The sequence below is a fragment of the Cucurbita maxima genome, unplaced genomic scaffold (genome assembly GCF_002738345.1).
Source record: "Cucurbita maxima cultivar Rimu unplaced genomic scaffold, Cmax_1.0 Cma_Scf00047, whole genome shotgun sequence".
NCBI lineage: Eukaryota > Viridiplantae > Streptophyta > Magnoliopsida > Cucurbitales > Cucurbitaceae > Cucurbita > Cucurbita maxima.
The window spans coordinates 890,566-909,040 of NW_019272063.1; the positions used below are offsets into that span (position 1 = coordinate 890,566).

Below are 18,475 nucleotides of genomic sequence, written 5' to 3' on the forward strand. Positions count from 1 at the left end.
CTACAGCGAGTCAACCGTCAATGCTTATCCATTCTCTAAGGGTTAATATATATATTTTTTTTTTTCATTTTTTTGTGCTTAACAACTTGGAGGAGATTAATTTAATTGATGACGACGTTAGTGATATGTTAAACGAAAACACACGTCACATTGTGTGCAATGTTCAAATGGTACGACCGCCTCACCTTATATAAGCCAGCTAGCCACGAATTCCAATGTATTACACACTATTACCCTATCGATCCATCTCACTTCATCTTGTCACGTTGTAGCAGATTAAGTCAATCACATGTCTAATAGAAAGAGGTTTTCATACCCTTATAAGAAATGTTTTGTTCTCGTCTCTAATCGATGTAGGATCTCACAATCCACCCCCTTAAGGTCTCACTATCCTCGTTGGCACACCGCTCGGTGTTTGACTTTAATACGATTTGTAACAGTTCAAGTCCACCAAAAAGAAAAACTCATAGAGGACAATATCGGCTAGCAGTGACTTTGGGCTGTTACATACGTATGGTATGTTCAAACAGTACAAGTCGACCACCAATTCCAACGCATTACACTTTGTTACCCTATTAGATCTGTCCCACTTCACCTTGTCACGTATAGTACGTTCAAATGGTACAAACCAACCACTACTTCCAACTCATTACACACTACGACTCAGGTTGACTTATCTCATTTCACCTTGTCACGTGTAGTATGTTCCAATGTTACAAACCAATCCCTAATTCCAACACATTACACACTACGACCCTAGTTGACTTGTCCCGTTTCACTCTGTCATTATAGCATTTAGATTTGTCCCACATAATGGCTAAGCGCCAAACACCAATGTAAGCTCAACACATACACGTAAATCGCAAAAACCATATCGTACGAGCTGGATCCTCGTCGTCTATCCTAAAGTGAGTTCGTGTCAAAATGAAACCTACCCACAAAAAAGTTACTTTAAACCCTAAACGAGACATGTATAATAATAATTCGAAGCAATAACAACCAACAATCCCTTTCTCTCACGTAAACCAAAACCAAAGGGAGTTGTACAAAACAAATTGATATTAAATAAATGAAACAAAATCTAAGTCTTTTGGAAGTTCCTTGTTTGGCTGCATTGATTTCGGATGGCTAATTTTACTTGGTGTTTGGCGTTGGGTGGGATTGTGACCCCTCCAATATTTGTTGTGCAAATAAAAATCTCTACCCATACACATATCAACATCAATACAACGCCTCCTCGTTATCGCGTTTCTCGGGTACTTCCATCTCCATTCGTAGCATTTCTATTTTAGTTCCGAACTCTTAAAAAATACTTTCTTTCCTACTCGTTATGATATCACTTTACTTATGTATTGATATGACATCATGAATACATAGCAAAATCATGTCGGGTGTCAAACCGAGCATAACTCATCTAGTTCAAATATATATACTCGTCTACGATGTTATAAAATAAAATAATAAAAATAATGCAGCTAAAACTCTACTCGATAATAATTTCATTTTTATTTTGAAAAATTTTAAAAATAAAACTTGAATTTAGAAAATATCAAAGTGTGTTTTTTTTAATGATTAATTTTAATATTATATTTGAAAAAATACCAAATTAAGATAAAGAAGAAAAAGGAAGCATGAGCAGCCGCGTTGTTGGTTGGCCGACCATAGTACCCGTTTACTTGTTGTTGGATCATCGGCACACGAAACACGGGTCAACCCGCTTTCTAAATTCTAATTTTTTTTTAATAAAAAAAAACTTTAATTATTGCATTTTAAAATATTGAGAGAAAATGATTTGATTTTGAAATCAGTGGGTTCCGCCGTATTCATTCCTAAACATGATCTAAAGCCGAAAATTACACAGCAAAATTTAACCCCATATTTGCATTTATATATATATATATATATATATATATATTTTTTTTTTTTTTAATATAGATTATTTATTTATTTAGTTTAATGAGATTAACACGAGATCGACTTTGGGAGCTGCGACATTAATAGGGTACTTAATTTATTTTCACGTTTTACTTAATTGTGTTCGGGAGCCATGGAGTCACTAAATGAAATCCATTTTTTTTTTAAGGACCTGACTGACTTGAGGTCGAGATGATTAAGTTACGTATGTAATCTGATAACGACAAAACTTCTGTTGATATCGTTAATGATACATAAAGTTAATGCGTTTGGTCGGCTTTCTCGTTAAAATTTTAACGATATTTGTGTAATTACCCTCTAATTGTTATCTATTTTTATAATATTTATAAAATTTTATTAGTTTATATACATAATTGTTAAACTTTTGACGTACGGCCCAACAAAAATGGGCTGCTATAGCTCTTAACGGGCCGGTATTCTATTTGGGCCAATCAGGACACATATTTGGGCCTTAAATTTCGGAATAACAGGCCTGTTAGAGCCCAAGTTGATTTAAATCTAATAAATCTCAAATTTTTGTGTGTAATAAATGTTTAATTTATTCGATATTTTTTAATTTAACATTAGTTTTTGAATGGTTGAAGATTTATTAGATTTAAAATTAAAATAGGAGAAGTCTATTAAAAAATTTGAGATTATATTTTTTTAATTTAACCCAGAAATTATTTTGTAGGCTAACGGGAGAGCTCAACTCGACAAGAACAAGACTCATAGCTGCCGCTGTTCGTAGACAAAGGCTTACCTTCCTCCCCTTGGATCGATCGCAAACAACTGGTAATTTACTGTTATTATTCTTCTGAGATTCAGATCATACAAACAATCCGCTTCTGCATTTTGCAATTCTTCTCTCTGTTTCATAGATTTGGATCCATTAGTTGCAGAAGATCCGGTAGGTTTTCTGTCGCTATTCACTCATCGTGTTGTCTTTCAATTGCCGAGAAGATTCATGTCTAAATTTATTATGGTTTTTCAATTTCCTGCCATTTTTGAACTTCAGATCATACGACGTTAGAAGCTATGGCTGGATATTCCTCCAATGCTTCCGAGAAGAAATCGTCTGACGCGGTCGACGATTTACCGATCTTGAATGCTGAAAATTTGCAAAACAACTTGAAGATTATATACTACAGGTTTTTTGATGCATCAACTAACTTTACTTGTTTGCAAAATCGTCTGACCGTAGTTGACTACTATGAATCTTTATAGAGTTAGAATCCTTCATTGATTGGCCTTTTCTTTCCCAAATCTTTGAGAAGGATTATTTGTTTCTTTTTAATTAGCAGCTTATGTAACTGTAAATTGAGTTGGCTGACCTAAAATTTCAATGGGCCCTGATCACTGTGCAACGGAGGCTGATTCAATTCAATTTCTCAGGAGTGTCTGCATTTAAATTGAGTTGCTACCGAAACGGAAAAAAAGATTATTATCTTCTTATAATTCTTTTGAGTTATGTGAACTAGATTGTAAATTTCGTATCATCTTTTGCAGCCGGACGTTTTTGTCTATTATTGGTGGAGTAATTGCTGGAATTTTGGGATTCACTAGCCTGACTGGATTTATATTCTATTTCCTAGTCATGGCAATTACTTCAATTGGACTTGCAGCTAAGGCTGGATTCTCCTTTCATTCGTATTTTGAAAGCTGGAACCAGATTCTACTTGATGGCTTTCTGAGTGGCCTTATGGTATGCATTCTCTGCTCTTATTTTTTTAGATTGGAAAAAAGTTAGAAGACGTAATAGAGAAGAGGAAATAAGTGAATTAGATCAATTTGTTTACTTCAAACTGACCTCTGTTGAATTCTGTCTTAAATATATGAATATTCAGATTTAATGCTTCTAGGTTTTTTAAGTTAGAAACCCTTTCATGTTAGTTGCATACGTTTGTTTTAGATTGTGAAGAAATTAGTTGCATACCTTTTAGGGTGATTTCTTATCCTGGTTAGGCTTTTATACCTTGCTGATTTTTGTAAAATTTTCTCATTTCCTGTTAAGGAAAATAAAGGAAAATGCATTTCAAATGAGGGTTTATTCGGTGAGATTGTAATTGAAGGATATTTTGAAAACCTTGTCTGAATTAGAGATGCCTTGTTAATCAAGGAGTTTAAATCTAAATCGATAAAAAAAGGGATAACAATTTGAGGTCGTTTGATAATACTGATGGGTTAAGGATATAAAAATAGAGGAACAAGTTGATTTCAGCAGACTATCAATATGGGAAAGGGATTTATCTTTTTTTCCTATTCACTGTACACCTCCAATTATCCAATTCCTACAGTGAACCTTGAATGGCCTGAAAGACTGAGTTGGTGGATATAACTGGAAAAAAATAGGACTAAATCCCGGAGCTCCCAAAATCCAATGGGCGTTTCTTGGCTTTGTCTCAAGATTACGGCCTACTAAACAATGAATGATTAGATGGAGGTTTTCTAGGAATTGAGATTCTATGGTAGGGGGGTTGTTAACGGATGCCTCTACTTTCTTAGAACTCAAGGGCACAATTGTACAACCCATAGAATAGAGAATGATATGAAATTCTTGAGAATTTGATCTAACAACCTCGCTGGAAAACAAGACCTTTAGAACTAAATTATCCAATGTAAGATCCCACCTCGGTTGGAAAGGGAACGAAACATTTCTATATATAAGGGTGTGGAAACCTCTCCTTAGTAGACGCGTTTTAAAAACCTTGAGGAGAAGCCCGAAAGGAAAAGCCGAAAGAGGACAATATATGCTAGCGGTGAGTTTGAGATGTTACATCCAAGAACCCCAAAACGATATGCAATCAACCTAAAGGTAAGTTTTGAGTCGGATTACCTTGATGATCAAGATCAAGAGTATGGAAAACTTGTTTCTAAACTCATGATTTGAATGACTCCACAAGATAGCATGGTCAAGGCTACTTGAATGACTATAGCATGCAAATCTAAACACCAGAAATGCAAAGGAACAAACTCATGGCTTAAGAAGCATAATATCCGACTTTCATTTTAATCTCCAAAATCTTCATACTAAAGTAGTAACTTGAATGACTATTTATAGCCTATAAAATAAACCTTAGAGTAACCTATGGTCAATTGAAAGGTTGTAATTTTCTTGTCCATAAATATCATATTGGCCATTAGCTAACGATAACTTGTGATCTTAAAAATAATTCTCTAAGACGTGGAATGTTGTCAACAAATTATGGGACTTGAAGATTGGTAGAAATTTAAAAGATATTGAAGCAACAAAATGGGTTGAATTAAGCCTTGACCTTGCCCCAATGGTATTGTCAAACAAAGCAAATTTACTGACTTGGCTCTCTTGTGTTGATGGGGTCTTCTGTACAAAATTCTTGATCAGGAACATGGGGAAAAAGTAGAAGAAAGGACCTCACCTGAAAAGGTGAAAGTTCTTTAATTGGAAAATAATGCATAACACAAGCAAAAATCTTAAAAAAAAAAGAATGCCTTACATAACTCTTTCTCCAAAGCAGTACATGTGCTCAGAATTTCTGGACGACAATTCTTAATATATTCGAATGATATCTCACATTTCCCAAGGAGGTAAAGGGTCTATTGGACATGACCTTAACGTATCACCCATTCAAGAATGCAGTAGCCTACTAAGGAAAAACCTCATCATGGCTTTCTTTTGGAATCTGTGGAAAGAAAGAAATAAAAAAAATATTTGCGGAAAAGACACATACTTATACAAAACTCTTTGACAATATTGTTTACCAAGCTATATCTTGGTGTAAGCTGTCTAATATTTTTACTTCCTATAGTTATACCTCCCTCATTGTAATTTGGGAAGGTCTTTTGTAATCATCATGGATATTACATCCCATTTGTAAATTTCAATTATCAATGAAATTGTCTCGTATAAAAGAAAAAAAAAAAAACTCTAAAAAGTAAAAAAAATACAATAAACCTCCTTAAATCCTAGAATTAATATTATAACAAGCTAAATTAATATTATAACAAGGTAACCTAAAGTTTGTAATCTATCCAAGAGTAATTGAAAGGTCACTTGATATAGTTTGAAGTAGCTTGCTTTATACCGTATCAGATACTCTTGATATAGTTCTGAACCTAATTTTATTTTATTCATGATCTCCATAGTTTATTTAAATTACGAATACCGTTCGGATTGTTAAAACAAAGCCCCTTTCCTGCAATAATATTACTGTAACATAGTCTAAAATGAGGGAGTAAATGACCTATCCTGAATGGGTTTGAGAGAATTCCAGAATTCTAGACTTTTGAAAAGGCCCGTAATAACCTCTGATAATCTTTCAGTAGAGACTAGAGAGCATACTTTTCTGTTAGACAAAAGAAATGTTTGATCATTGTCTCAGCACATTATGGGTGCTTGAGTGAAGAAATTGTTTTACACCTTCACCATGTTATGTCTTTTCGTTGTTTTCATGTGTTTTGGCATGCACCTATCGACACTAACCTTTTGTTTTAACTTTGCAGTCCTTCGTGCTCTTCTGGACGTATCCTTTCTATAACTTTATAGTTATAAATGATGTTTGATAAGTATGCCATTTGTGTGTTTGGGACAATCTTTCAATATGATAAAAGTGTTTTTCTTTTGCCTAATTTGAAATACTTTCTGAAAATTTCGAACTTGCACTAGAAAAAATTTCGAAAGTATTATTTTTCCAAGAGAAAACGCTTGATTAGCGTTTTTTTTTTTTAATTTAAGAAAAAGCTTCTTTAAAACCTTGTTCTCACACCGAATTGCTTGCTTCTAGAAATTGTACGTTGACACGACCTACTTGAACCGGATATGTTCTAACGGTTGTACAACTATAGACTTGAGTTCTAAGAAACTTTTTGTCGACTATGTTTTTCTTGACATGAAAAAGATTTGCCTACGATATCGTTCATATATTCTGAGTTGAGAATGCTGGTAGGAACTCGAAATCGAAAGTAGCTGCAGCTTCCAGTACAATTCTACCGAAGACTCGGAGTTGATGACTTTTGTCCTTGGAAATAATTATTAGATTGAGTTATGTCTTTTGGTTCCATTTCATTTCCTAATGACATCGTGACAAGGTCATTTATAATCCTTCATTACTATGTTAGAATCTGTCAAGGTTTGTAAGATTAGAATGGGCATAGATTTTGTTTATTCCTTTTAGTTTTACCAGTTCTTGAGATCCATCAGAAAATGTGAAATTGCACGAATTTGTTATAAGTTAAATTACGAGTTTAGCTACTGAAATTTCAAATTTATATTTATTTGTATGAACAAAACTTTTAATTTTATTATGTTTAGAGAGCTATGCATTGACATTGGTCAATAATAATACATAAAATATTTTTAAAAAAATTAGAACCATGTAGGGGTGTGATGGTAATTATACTTGAGCAGCATAACCCACCCTCCCCCTGTTTGCTGTTTAGTCCATTGATTTTGAAATATGATTTGAATTTTGTATTTTTTATACAAAGCTCCAAAAAAAAAAAAAAAAAAAAAAAAAAAAAAAAAAAAAANCCAAAAAAAAAAAAAAAAAAAAAGAAAAGAAAAAAAAAAAGGAACGGTTGATAATTTTGTATCTTTAATTATGGTTCACATTCATTCTATGCACATTTATATTTTTTAGTAATTTTTTTTCGCCTCTATTTTATATAATTAAACTAAGTAAAATATAAATAACGTATAATATAATAAGTAATTAATTTTAAATTCCGAACTGAGTTGAATTTAACTCGGTTGATAAAGAATAATATAATAAGTAATTAATTTTAACTTCCTAGTTGAGTTGAATTTAACTCGGTTGATAAAGACACATATTATCGATTTATCTAAATCTTAAATATTTAGTTGGTAGAAATAAAATTCAACTATTATTATTTAATGTTTTATATGTCCTTTAATTAAAAATAAAAAATTGATATTTAAATTTTTTGTATATATAAAATAAAGAATTATATTTTTTTTAAGTTAAGAATGGGTAAATTATAACTTATTTTATTTTTTTAATTTAATTATTAGGATTGAATTAATTATTTAAAATGGTAATTAAGGTCTACTTTTAAAAATTGTTTGATAAAATTTAGAGATAATTCCAACATCTATTTATATTTTTGTCTATAAATAAGAAAAAAATCTGAGTTCCCTCTCACAAATATCAAATTGAGGTCAATTTAGAGCTCGAGACGGAGAGATGAGCCAGAGATGGTACGCGCCAAGTTTCCGTTGGCCGGGATTCAGTCTGTCACTGCGTTCGGCGTCATTCAGTTGGCCGGATTTCAGTTTCTCAAACATCGGCATCGAGTGGAACTCTCCGAACATCAGGTGGTTTGATTTTTCCATTCTCGATGATCTATTATGGACCTTCATCGCTCTTCTCGAATCCTTAGTTCTCGTTACAATGTTGTCCTGCTTCTTCTTGTGCTGTGGATTTACCCTCTGATTCGCTCAATCACCGATTGAGTATGTTGTATATATTTCTTTAATTTGGTTGCTTCTATTTCGAAATGTTAGCAATTATATGCTCTGTAGTTTTGAATTTAAATAGTTTACTTGCTCCTGATGATTGCGTTCTTCGTCTTCTCGAATTGACGTCAGGATCCCTAACTAGAAAGCCTGCTTTAATTGAATGCTAATTAGAAGTCTAGGTCTCATCACTGAATCGATTTGAACAACGTTGAAAACTATTAGAGAATTCTTATGAACCTCCCATTCCGAGAAGAGAAAGGCGAATTTCCGTAGGAAATTATCATCATCTTCAGTGTTTTTGTGGTGAATCATTGTGTTCATTCAATTATGGCGAGTTTAGCTTCTTTCTTTTGACTCATTTAGCTTGTGGATTAATCATCTTTCCGTTACTCGTGGAGCTTCAGGAAGATGATGATTTGTGAGACTTCCTAGTTTTCTCTTTTTGATCTGCTTTTCATCAGTGTTTCTGGTAGATGTTCGAGAATTTATAAAAAAATGTGTCCGACCGTTGGTATGGTTAAATTTATTAGAATATACTAGTTTAAGCTTTTGAATTGATTGATGATTTAACAAGCTATTAGAGTAAGACCTTGTGTGCATAGACTCAAAGCCGGATGAGATAGTTTGAGAAACAACCCTAGGGCAAACCGAAGACTTCACAAATGTGTCAAGAGTGTCAGTTTGAGTAGGAAATTTGTGTTGTTAGATACTCTTTAGGACTCAAAAAGTGTGATCTGTTGGCATGTGGTTAAGGGGAGTCTTTCTCGTCAACCAACAAGAGCCAAGCTCATTTGTTGAGAGCTTGAGGATTCGTTGGTGGGAAAGAGATGAACATAAGGTGTAGATAGGGTGCTTTTGGAATAGTTGTTACCATTAGAAGAATAAGGTTAATGGTTGCAAAAGCAGCGAATCCAAGATTAGTGTGATATGCCTCCATCATCAAGTGCAAGTGCAAGTTTCGCAAAAAGGAAGTCTATTTGGGTGGATAATGTGGCTAGGTGAAGAGCCTGTTTGGTTGAGTTGAGTTGAGTGGTAAAGAGTCGGAGAGAACGAGTTGCTTGTCTTGTGAGGGTGCTCTAGAATGTCTTCCTTCAGCTATTCCACATGCCTAAGTGGGTGGCTTCACAAAGAGTTGTCTAAACCAACGTTTGTGGCTTCACAAAGCTTATAGCAATTATAAACATTTTTGTTCTTTGATGTGCATGTGTATCAGACAAAAAATACCTCAAAATGTACTATTAGAAGTGTTAGACTCTTCACCACCCTCGGACCTTGTGACTCAAGTGAGTCATCCTATGACACGTGTGTGTCAAGATGCTATGAACATTGCAAGATGAGTGTCTTCGCATCTCCCCATGAGTTGGAGGTCGTGTTATGGGATCGGACTTCAATATTGTGTCATAATGACTTGGCATGAACACTTAAGGGTTCATGCTCAATAGAACTCAAATAGATGAATGTTCGGAAGGTTCCAAATTTGAAGTCAACTCATGGATTGATTGATGATGAGTGTCCAAGTGAACAACGAAGGTTGATGACATCCTAATACTTGGAGTGACATCTTGATTGATGTATCAGTGGGACTTGAGAGATTTCTATTGTCTTGCTCCTAATAAGCATTATAATGCCCCAGTAAGTCTTGATAAGTGCTGAAATCCCGTGGTATGCTTGGATTGATTGTTTTGTGACACCATCTTGATTCAACCAAGGGTTTGAACACATTCAGGTGAAGTTATGAATCAATGCACAAGTGTGTGGGCTGTGTTGTTGAGAACGATGGATGAAAAAGAGTCATCAAGAGTGGAATCTAAAATTTTGTTTGGAGAAGAAAATATCTAAAAGTAATGACAAGATATTGGTGGGGCCAAAATAATTGATTTGGAAGGTATGGAACTCAAGAATTAAAATAGATAGATTTACCTTTATCTGGAACCATGTATTTGAAGGGATTCAAGCAAGAAGCTGCTAGTGATTGGTTCGAGAGGGTTGGAGAGGCGAGAGCAGAGGATGTGATTGTTGAGGATTATTGGGAGTGAGTCCCACCTTGGCTAATTTAGGGAATAATCATAGATTTATAAGTGAGGAATACTATCTCTTATGAGGCATTTTAGGGAATCGCAAAACAAAGCCATGAGAGTTTATACTCAAAGTCGATAATATCATATCATTGTGGAGAGTTGTGATTCCTAATAGTAGAGAGGGAGTGGCGATGAGTTCATCGAATGGTTGTGACTGCGGCGTGCGTCAGGGTGGGGTGCGGTAGTTTATTGAACTAAAGGTAAAAAGATAAGTCTCTTCTAAGCTGAGTGCTTTTGTAGTTTAGCTATTTTTAAGCCAAACTCCATAGTCCATCTTAAAGGAAAACAAGACTTATAGAAGAAACTCTAGCCGCCCAAAAACATAACCTAAATGATGTCTTGTCTTGAAGTTGGATATTGACTCCCTAAATTGAAAGGAAAAGAATGTAATTCTTAATTACGATTAAGATTCAAACTCCTCATTGAAGTTGAAGATATCTTTAAAACATACCGAATATAAATGAAGTTGTATTTGAAGTAGTTTTGAAACTCAAGCTACATGAATGAACTTAGACTACTCTCGATTTAGAAGTTTGAGATTATTTTTTATTTCATTTAATGAAGTTTCTATTTAACTTCTCTAGCGGAGTTTTGAGTTCTCTAATGCAACTTGACCAAGACATTGATTCAATTTTGAATTCAATGTTTTATTTTGTTAAATTCATATGTTGGTTCAAAATGAGTTAGGGCCAAAAATTGATGTGGACTGATGCATCTACATTCTACCTAGAAAATATATCTATGTTTGAGTTTTATGCCTTAATTATATTGTAATGATTGAATTTCCAATGTTTCTTTTTAGGTAAACATTATTACTTTCAAATTTTATAGATTTAAAATTTTGGTTAATTAGTAATAATTTTATTGTTTGAGTGCTTTTATTGTAACAAATTTTTATATCTTAGGAGAGGTTTATGCACTTTACAATTGGTTATTGATAATGCTATAATATTAGGGTTTAATAAATTCATGATGGTAACATTTTCAAGAATTTATGTAAATTTTTTCCAAACATTATTATTTATTTTATTCCATGTATTGATATTCTAACACATTTTACTGGATAATTTTAAAGATATTTATTTTTGAAATTCAAGGGTAATTAATCCCTCCTAATCGAGTCATCGACTACATATTCAACTTGACGGATTACAAATTTCAAATTTTTTGACCTTCTCAAACACGAGATTTACATTGAGCTAAAAATTCAACAATTATTACTAATTTCATTCCACAATAATAAGCCCATTTTTGTAGTTTTGACATTCCTTTATTTATAGGCAAGGAAGGATAAAGGAGTTATTGCTGAATGCTTGGTTGGTCATGAAATGTCCACAATTTTCTAAAACCAATAGTGTTCTAATAATATTTTACTTATTTCCTTCCTCCTGGGGTGTTGCGGCACACCGAATAAACACTGCAATGATGAATTTGTTTTTAAAAATGGAAGATGGCAGCTCCGCTCGAGGGCTTGGAAGCAAAGACGTAGTGATCGACTTTGTTCTTGTCAATGATCCCTCTGTCAATCCTCGATTTGTAGAACTTATCCTTGTGTGAATCAATCAAATCATATGGGAACAAAGTTAGTTTTAATCTAGGTAAGAAAGAAGACAGTTGGTCATATTCGAGTTTACATTTTATTTTTTTGGAAAGCTAACCTTCAGACTGAGAATGAATTGGGGAACAATGGCCTCTTTTACAAGGGCGACTGCACAGCCTCCCCATCCTGCTCCAGTCAGCCTCGCCCCGAGAGCACCGTTGTCCCGACATATCTTTACAAGTTCCTCCAATTCGGGACAGCTGGGAAAACAAACAAGATAATAATGAAAACAGTACAAGGATGGGAGCCTGTTTAAAAGAACAATTAATTGAATTGTGAAATGATCTGTACCTGCATTCATAAAGAACGCTACAGCTGTAGTGGCTATCATTCATAAGATCACCAAGTTTCTTAAGCCTCTCTTCCTCACTGCCAAAGGAAAAATTCTCAACACCAAGTTTCTTAAGTCAAAAGCTAATATTTTGAATTGGTGTTAAATATAAAAGGAACTGACAAAAAATCTCGCCTTAGAATTTTAATTTCTTTCGACATAATCTATATAATGGAAAAGTTTGTAAATTGGCTATAAATCTAAGACCCATCAGTCATGTTACTTTTTTCTAAATAAAAGTAGTGAGAGCATTAAAAGGCTGTTAGATAATTCTACAAACCATCACCTTACACTTGACGAAACTGCATCCTTGAAAGCATAGACCCGTTTGGCTTCAGAGTACACGTGCGACGCTCGCTAAAAACAACCACCATAGTGTGTGTGTGAGAGAGAGAGAGAAAGAGAGTTAAAACATGGGACCATAGATATGAATAAGCATGACTACCCTACCTAGAGAAAGAGAGTTAAAAACATGGAACCATAGAGATGAATAAGCATGCCTACCCTAGCTAGAGAGAGAGAGTTAGAATCATGGGACCATAGAGATAAAAAAAAGCTTGCCAGCCATAGTTTGAGATGGAAGTAATTTCAATTCATAAGACGAACATGCAAGTAGCACAGCAATTCCAAACATAATATATACCTGATACAACTTGAAATGCTTAGCAGCTTTTAGAACATCCAATGAAGTTGGAGAATTGCCTAGAACGGAAGGCAGATTGTCCACAGTGATTTGTTCAATATCTTCAGCTGTATATGGTTCCTCCTTCAACAGTTCCTTAGCATAGAGAGAGAAGACAGAGCAATAAGAGAATATGTTGATAACTTGATAAAGATATGGATGAGTGTTCATTAGCTCATAACGTTAACCCTGGGAATAAGAATCAATGCATCATTCCCATGCTGGGATGGCACTTTGGCATGAGGTATCCCATAAAACCACATCTCTAAAAGGTTTGTTAAATTATTTCCCATGGTTGTCACACAGGAGCATTCATTCATAATGATATTACAAAATCATAAAATAAACTAAGAGGGATTGAAAAATTTTATGAAATCTTTTAGAAGATTGTATTATATACAACCTCTGCATCCCCTGAATGTAACTATCATCTCCATCACACCAACAAATCTATGTTTGTGGTGCAAAAATGTCAACAGAAAATACCTTGACTGCAAGCACAGGATCTGAAGAATTACGCTCGTTAGCAAATGAAATACACAGCCCTTCCACATCAGATAAAGTTTTCACTTGTGCTATTGCATCTTGTGGTTTCATCCCAAGCTTTATGCCTAGAACAATCTGAAGAAGCATCCGGAATCATTATTTGGATAAATCTAAATCGGAAGTGAGAAAAATAGACACCAAATTCTGAACCGTAGTCAGAAGAAGGAGAAGAGAAATAATGAATACCTCAAGAATAGGCTACACTATAGTTATCAATTCTTTAGAAGTTGGAATTTCAAATGAAGATTCATTGATCATATTGTAAGGAACCAAATAATCATATAACTCAAATAGATGAAAATTCATCATGTTCAAAAGAAAGTAAAACTTACAGCAGCAAGTCGGCATTCCACAACTCTGTTATTATAATTTGTGGCAGCAGTTACTGCTTTCTGTGATTCGGCTAGAGAATGAGCTATAACAAAAGTCCCACCAGCAGGAAGTTGCACATCAGTAGCACGAATAGGATTGAAATCAATCAGCTCTGCAAACCCAGATTTGGCCATGACAGAGATTGCCTGCCAGGATAGTAGGATAGCGTTTACAATCCTAGGAAAACATTTAAAGCTAGAACGAAATTCCCATATTGATCATTACACTAGATTTGAAACGTCGCCGTAGATCACTTTCTAAGTAATTCAACAAATAGATTTATCTACACCACTAGTATTTCAATTAAGCGATTGCAATCAGAATCTATCTGTGGCCTTTGCAATAAAATAACATAAACAAAACCCATCAATAGCACAAGCCATTCAATTATTCCCCTAAACAAATTATTCACGAATCATGAAAGTGTAATTAAAGAAAAAAAAGGAAAAAAAAAGTGTTAGGATAATCCTTTTTTGTTTTGTTTCTCCATGTTAAGTCTGTCAATTGCGAAGTAGATAATTATTTTTAATACCTGATCCATTCCACCAGATTGTGTACCAATGTGCCGCTCACATTCACACGTAAGTTGGGCAAGTTCTTTCTGTAGCCACAAGCGAATTTTGGTTAGATTACTTAGATTTAACATAACTAAAAGTCAAATAATTGAGCTAATTACTTGATGTGGCAACAACCAACTTCAAATAATCAAATCAAGCAAGTTGAATCACACTACGTAAGTGTACCAAAGTAGCATTTGGTAAGCAGTAGATAGGCAAATCCTTGTTCATTTAACCCTAAAAGAAAACACAATGACAAAACAATCCAAGTCCAATGCACCCAAAAAGTCCTTAATAATGCTACTACAGTACCATAGATTTAGTATATTGGCGCCAACAATTCACCTTATAAGTTCATGTATCGAGCAATCGAGTCACTTCACTGGAATTGGATCCAGAGATCTCCCATGAGATACTGTCTCTTACTTCAAGTTCATGTATTAATATCAAATGAATTCATGCAAGAAGACATCTACTACATTCAAAACTGTGACCTTTCTTTACGATGGAGTACCTGTTGGCATCACAATTAGTACGCAACCAAATTTCTGTAGATTCAAAGTCCAATGACTTATAACAAGCAAACAGGATACCTCCCTTGATCTGTGGGCCAAATCTGGATACTAATAACAATCAATCATTGGGGGACATCACTGCCGACTGGGAAATATGAGTTGGGGAACCATAAAACAAGTTACAAACTCAATCTATGTAAATTATAAGTCAAAATCCAAGTCAGTCTTAGGCCCTAGTGAAAGCATAAGGGAAAGGTGTTACACCTTGGGAAAGTTGTCACCAAAAGCAGCCATTATAGCAATGGTAGCAGAGCAAACAAATGCAGCAGAGCTTGATAATCCAGATCCTGAACGAAAATAATGATTCTAATATTACTTTCACTTGACAAATTTTTGCTACAACAAGATATTGAGCTGTTGACATCAGTTGTTTTTACTAAAAAATTTTAACCTCCAAGGATAAAATAGCAAGAAAACTTCTATTACTGTAACTAACAGCCCATCATTGTCATTTTGTTTGAAAGAGTATACAAAACAAAACCTGTAGGAACTGTTCCATCAACAAGAACGTCAAGTCCAACTGGCTTGCCAACATCTTGTCCTTTTGATTTAGCAAATTCGTAATAGCCTTTGTACCTGAAAACTCAAAGACCTTTAGATTCTGCAGGATAGGTAATTGATCAGAGTTCATTAATAAGTTCGTATAGAAAACAAATTTTTAAGAAAAAAAGGCAGATCATACATGTCTTGTGATAAGATCATTACATTTTTAACATTATAATTAGATCATGCCAGTTTAGATTAAAGTTCAACACTGTCTTGAAAAATATTGATTAGGATAAAAATAAAACCTATGAACATAAATATCCTATATTCATATTATCTATAAACCAGTTGCGTACATAATGACAACCACATCCCATAAAAATAAAATCGGAAAAGAAAATTTGTCTACTCACCCGCAAAGGAAATAGTGTCCCCATTTGTGATTCTTCAAATCTACTTCCTATAAGTGAACAAGAGAAATGATAAACGTTTTGTAATTTCTGTGTGAATATCTTGCAAGAACGATCACATCATAGTTTTTTTTTTTTTTTTTTTTTTTTGTTCATAAAAATACATTTATATCAACAGTATAATACAGTTACATATTTTCAAGACACTGTAACTCCAATTCTAACAAGAGTTCGAACATAATACAAAATAAACACATCCACAAAAAATATAATAAAAGTCAAATAAAAGAAAATTTAAGTTTATACCACTCAGTAAGAACAAAAAACAAACTCTATGGCCAACACATCCACAAATCAACAATTGCAATGTCGAAGCATAAGATATCTATATGAACACTACGCTGCAACGATTCAATATGCCGGATGAAAGTAGGACGAAAAGTGACTGGCAGAAAGAAAAGAATTCGAGTGAAATTTCACGGACCAATTTGGCTCATACCTGATGAGGATCAGCAGGATAGGTACACATCGAGTATTTATCATTAACATTAGCAATTCTCAGAAGATGTTCCGCCTCTCCGGCGTCGTGCTTCCGAATTGCAACGATCGTATCAGGCCGAATCGCCATAGGCAACACAGAATATCCTTCATAGTCAATGTGCTCCCCGATCAAGTTCACTCTCCCTACACTCTCCATCGTTCATCCGAAACCGAAATTACAACAATAATCTAATCAACAATCAATCAAAAACACTATTATCAGAACAGAGAAGCCAAATGAAGACAGGAAACACAAAAGTACCTGGAGAACGAGCAAAGACACCGGGAGAATGCCCAAAAACTTGGAGAAACTTGGCCTTGAGATTATCAAATCGAAGGCGAGCTTCCTCAAGCTGAGTTCCATCGCCATAGACCGGGTCGAGAGAAGAGAAAACAGGGATCGGAAGGTCCTCATGCTTCGCCATTACTCCTCGTAGTCCTAATTTCCATGCAGAAATCAAACATATTCAAAAGAAATGGCGAAGTAAGATCCAAACACAGTCCAAATTTGCAAGAAACAAAGAATCAAACTCATACAGTAGCTTCTCCGATTGCGAGTTCCGGCTAAATCTTCGTAGAATCCTCAAATGGATCAACAACAAAGAGCAAGAGGTAGGTGAAAACCAAGTATTCTATAAATATCGAGAGAAAAAGCCTAAGATCAGAGCGTCAGTATAATTTTGTTTTCTTCCGAATGTTTAGATCATCAAGTAAAAAGTTCATTTGATTTGATTGACACAACGCATGGGAGGAGCACGTGTCGATGGCGCCAAAACGCCACGTCAGATAAGATTAATAAAAGAAGATTTTACATTTTTATTTATTTTTTATGTTTAGGGAAATAAGGAATCGAATTTTTATTATTGCATAAAAAGTCTGTTCGCTTGGGTCCAAAAACGCCAGCAAAAATCTCTAAAGGGCAAATTGGTAAAAGAATCCACTTTTTTTTTTTTTTTAATTCTTTTATTAAATGCCCAACTTTTCAAAAATTGCCCACAATGTTTTTTTTAATATAATTATTTTTTATTTTTTTGAAATTGGCAAAAGAATATGAATATGGCTGTCCTTTTAACACGGGAAGGATTCCTAAATAAGTATATATTCACAATATTGGAAATCATATTCAAAACTATATAGTAAATTATACAATAAGATTCTCGGAACCATTCACGTGCCATGTTATGAGTATGTCGCATTATATTCTTATAATGTAATCGAGGAGTATCAAATATGCTACAATTTTTACGAAGTTTATAGTTTTATATACTTATAATAAAATATGTCAAATACATGTATAGATATTAACGCAAGTCAATTGAATTTATGTGTAACAATCTAAGCTTACTGCTGGCAAATATTGTTCTTTTTAGGTTTTTTCTTTCGAGCATATTCTAAAGGTTTTAAAGCGAGTCTACTAAGGATATGTTTTCACACCCTTATAAAAAATGTTTCGTTTCCCTCTCCTATAGACCTGAGATCTCCCAATTCACTTCTTCTTCAGGGTTCAACGTCCTCGCTAGCACTTGTTCCCCTCTCCAATCGACAAGCACGATAGATCATGTCAAACTTGAATGATTTTAAGCATGTAATCTCCGTCCATAACTTTCTTCTTCACAAAACTATCGGTACATATTTTATTTCAGCTCAATATAAAGTGGAGGTCGAGATTCGAACCCATAACCTTTCAATCAATGTTATAATATTTTAACTATTTAAACTATATTCAAGTTGAAACTAGTCGATCTTACACGACTTGATGATAGTATACATTCTCACATAATTCTCTTGCTCGATCATCCTTAATTTCTGCAAATTTTGAATCAAACTAGCTATTAATTAATTGAGATAAACCAAACTACTCAACCAAACCAAATCAAAACGCTAATCAAAATGGTTTCATGTCTATCAAACAATATTTCATTTTACA

The 18,475-nt window shown here is 34.1% G+C and overlaps 2 protein-coding genes across 5 annotated transcripts; one reads left to right on the forward strand and one right to left on the reverse strand.

The window, feature by feature from the left end:
• The first annotated feature begins 2,577 nt into the window (after window positions 1–2,577).
• Window positions 2,578–7,173, forward strand: LOC111470685 (ER membrane protein complex subunit 6). 2 transcript variants are annotated; one of them, XM_023116263.1, is made up of 6 exons: window positions 2,584–2,709; window positions 2,796–2,824; window positions 2,933–3,065; window positions 3,424–3,619; window positions 6,397–6,416; window positions 6,792–7,173. In XM_023116263.1, exons 3-6 carry the CDS (start codon window positions 2,953–2,955, stop codon window positions 6,820–6,822), a joined length of 360 nt encoding a protein of 119 aa, XP_022972031.1. In that variant the 5' UTR covers window positions 2,584–2,709; window positions 2,796–2,824; window positions 2,933–2,952; the 3' UTR covers window positions 6,823–7,173. The 2 variants fall into 2 exon arrangements, with proteins under 2 accessions (XP_022972030.1, XP_022972031.1); XM_023116262.1 differs by lacking the exon at window positions 2,796–2,824 and having other exon boundaries at window positions 2,578–2,709.
• Window positions 7,174–11,687: 4,514 nt separating this feature from the next.
• Window positions 11,688–17,232, reverse strand: LOC111470682 (galactokinase-like). 3 transcript variants are annotated; one of them, XM_023116259.1, is made up of 14 exons: window positions 17,086–17,232; window positions 16,811–16,987; window positions 16,508–16,692; window positions 16,012–16,058; window positions 15,594–15,688; window positions 15,317–15,399; window positions 14,513–14,581; window positions 13,941–14,126; window positions 13,549–13,683; window positions 13,024–13,158; window positions 12,667–12,737; window positions 12,341–12,418; window positions 12,108–12,249; window positions 11,688–11,997 (listed from the first exon to the last, which is right to left on the reverse strand). In XM_023116259.1, the coding sequence occupies exons 2-14, from the start codon at window positions 16,971–16,973 to the stop codon at window positions 11,887–11,889; spliced, it is 1,500 nt and encodes a 499-aa protein (XP_022972027.1). In that variant the 5' UTR covers window positions 16,974–16,987; window positions 17,086–17,232; the 3' UTR covers window positions 11,688–11,886. The 3 variants fall into 3 exon arrangements, with proteins under 3 accessions (XP_022972027.1, XP_022972025.1, XP_022972026.1); XM_023116257.1 differs by having other exon boundaries at window positions 16,811–16,996; window positions 17,080–17,232; XM_023116258.1 differs by having other exon boundaries at window positions 16,811–17,232.
• Between the last annotated feature and the right edge of the window lie 1,243 nt (window positions 17,233–18,475).

Bases quoted from the DNA above. Each gene is read 5' to 3' on its own strand.
- LOC111470685 (XM_023116262.1), top strand. From the start codon at position 2,953: ATGGCTGGATATTCCTCCAATGCTTCCGAGAAGAAATCGTCTGACGCG. The intron at 3,066-3,423 runs GTTTTTTGATGC...CATCTTTTGCAG, and splicing joins TTGAAGATTATATACTACAG to CCGGACGTTTTTGTCTATTA. The intron at 3,620-6,396 runs GTATGCATTCTC...TTAACTTTGCAG, and splicing joins GCTTTCTGAGTGGCCTTATG to TCCTTCGTGCTCTTCTGGAC.
- LOC111470682 (XM_023116257.1), bottom strand. The intron at 12,738-13,023 runs GTATATATTATG...GGTTGTTTTTAG, and splicing joins AGCATTTCAAGTTGTATCAG to CGAGCGTCGCACGTGTACTC. The intron at 12,250-12,340 runs GTACAGATCATT...TTGTTTTCCCAG, and splicing joins AGCGTTCTTTATGAATGCAG to CTGTCCCGAATTGGAGGAAC.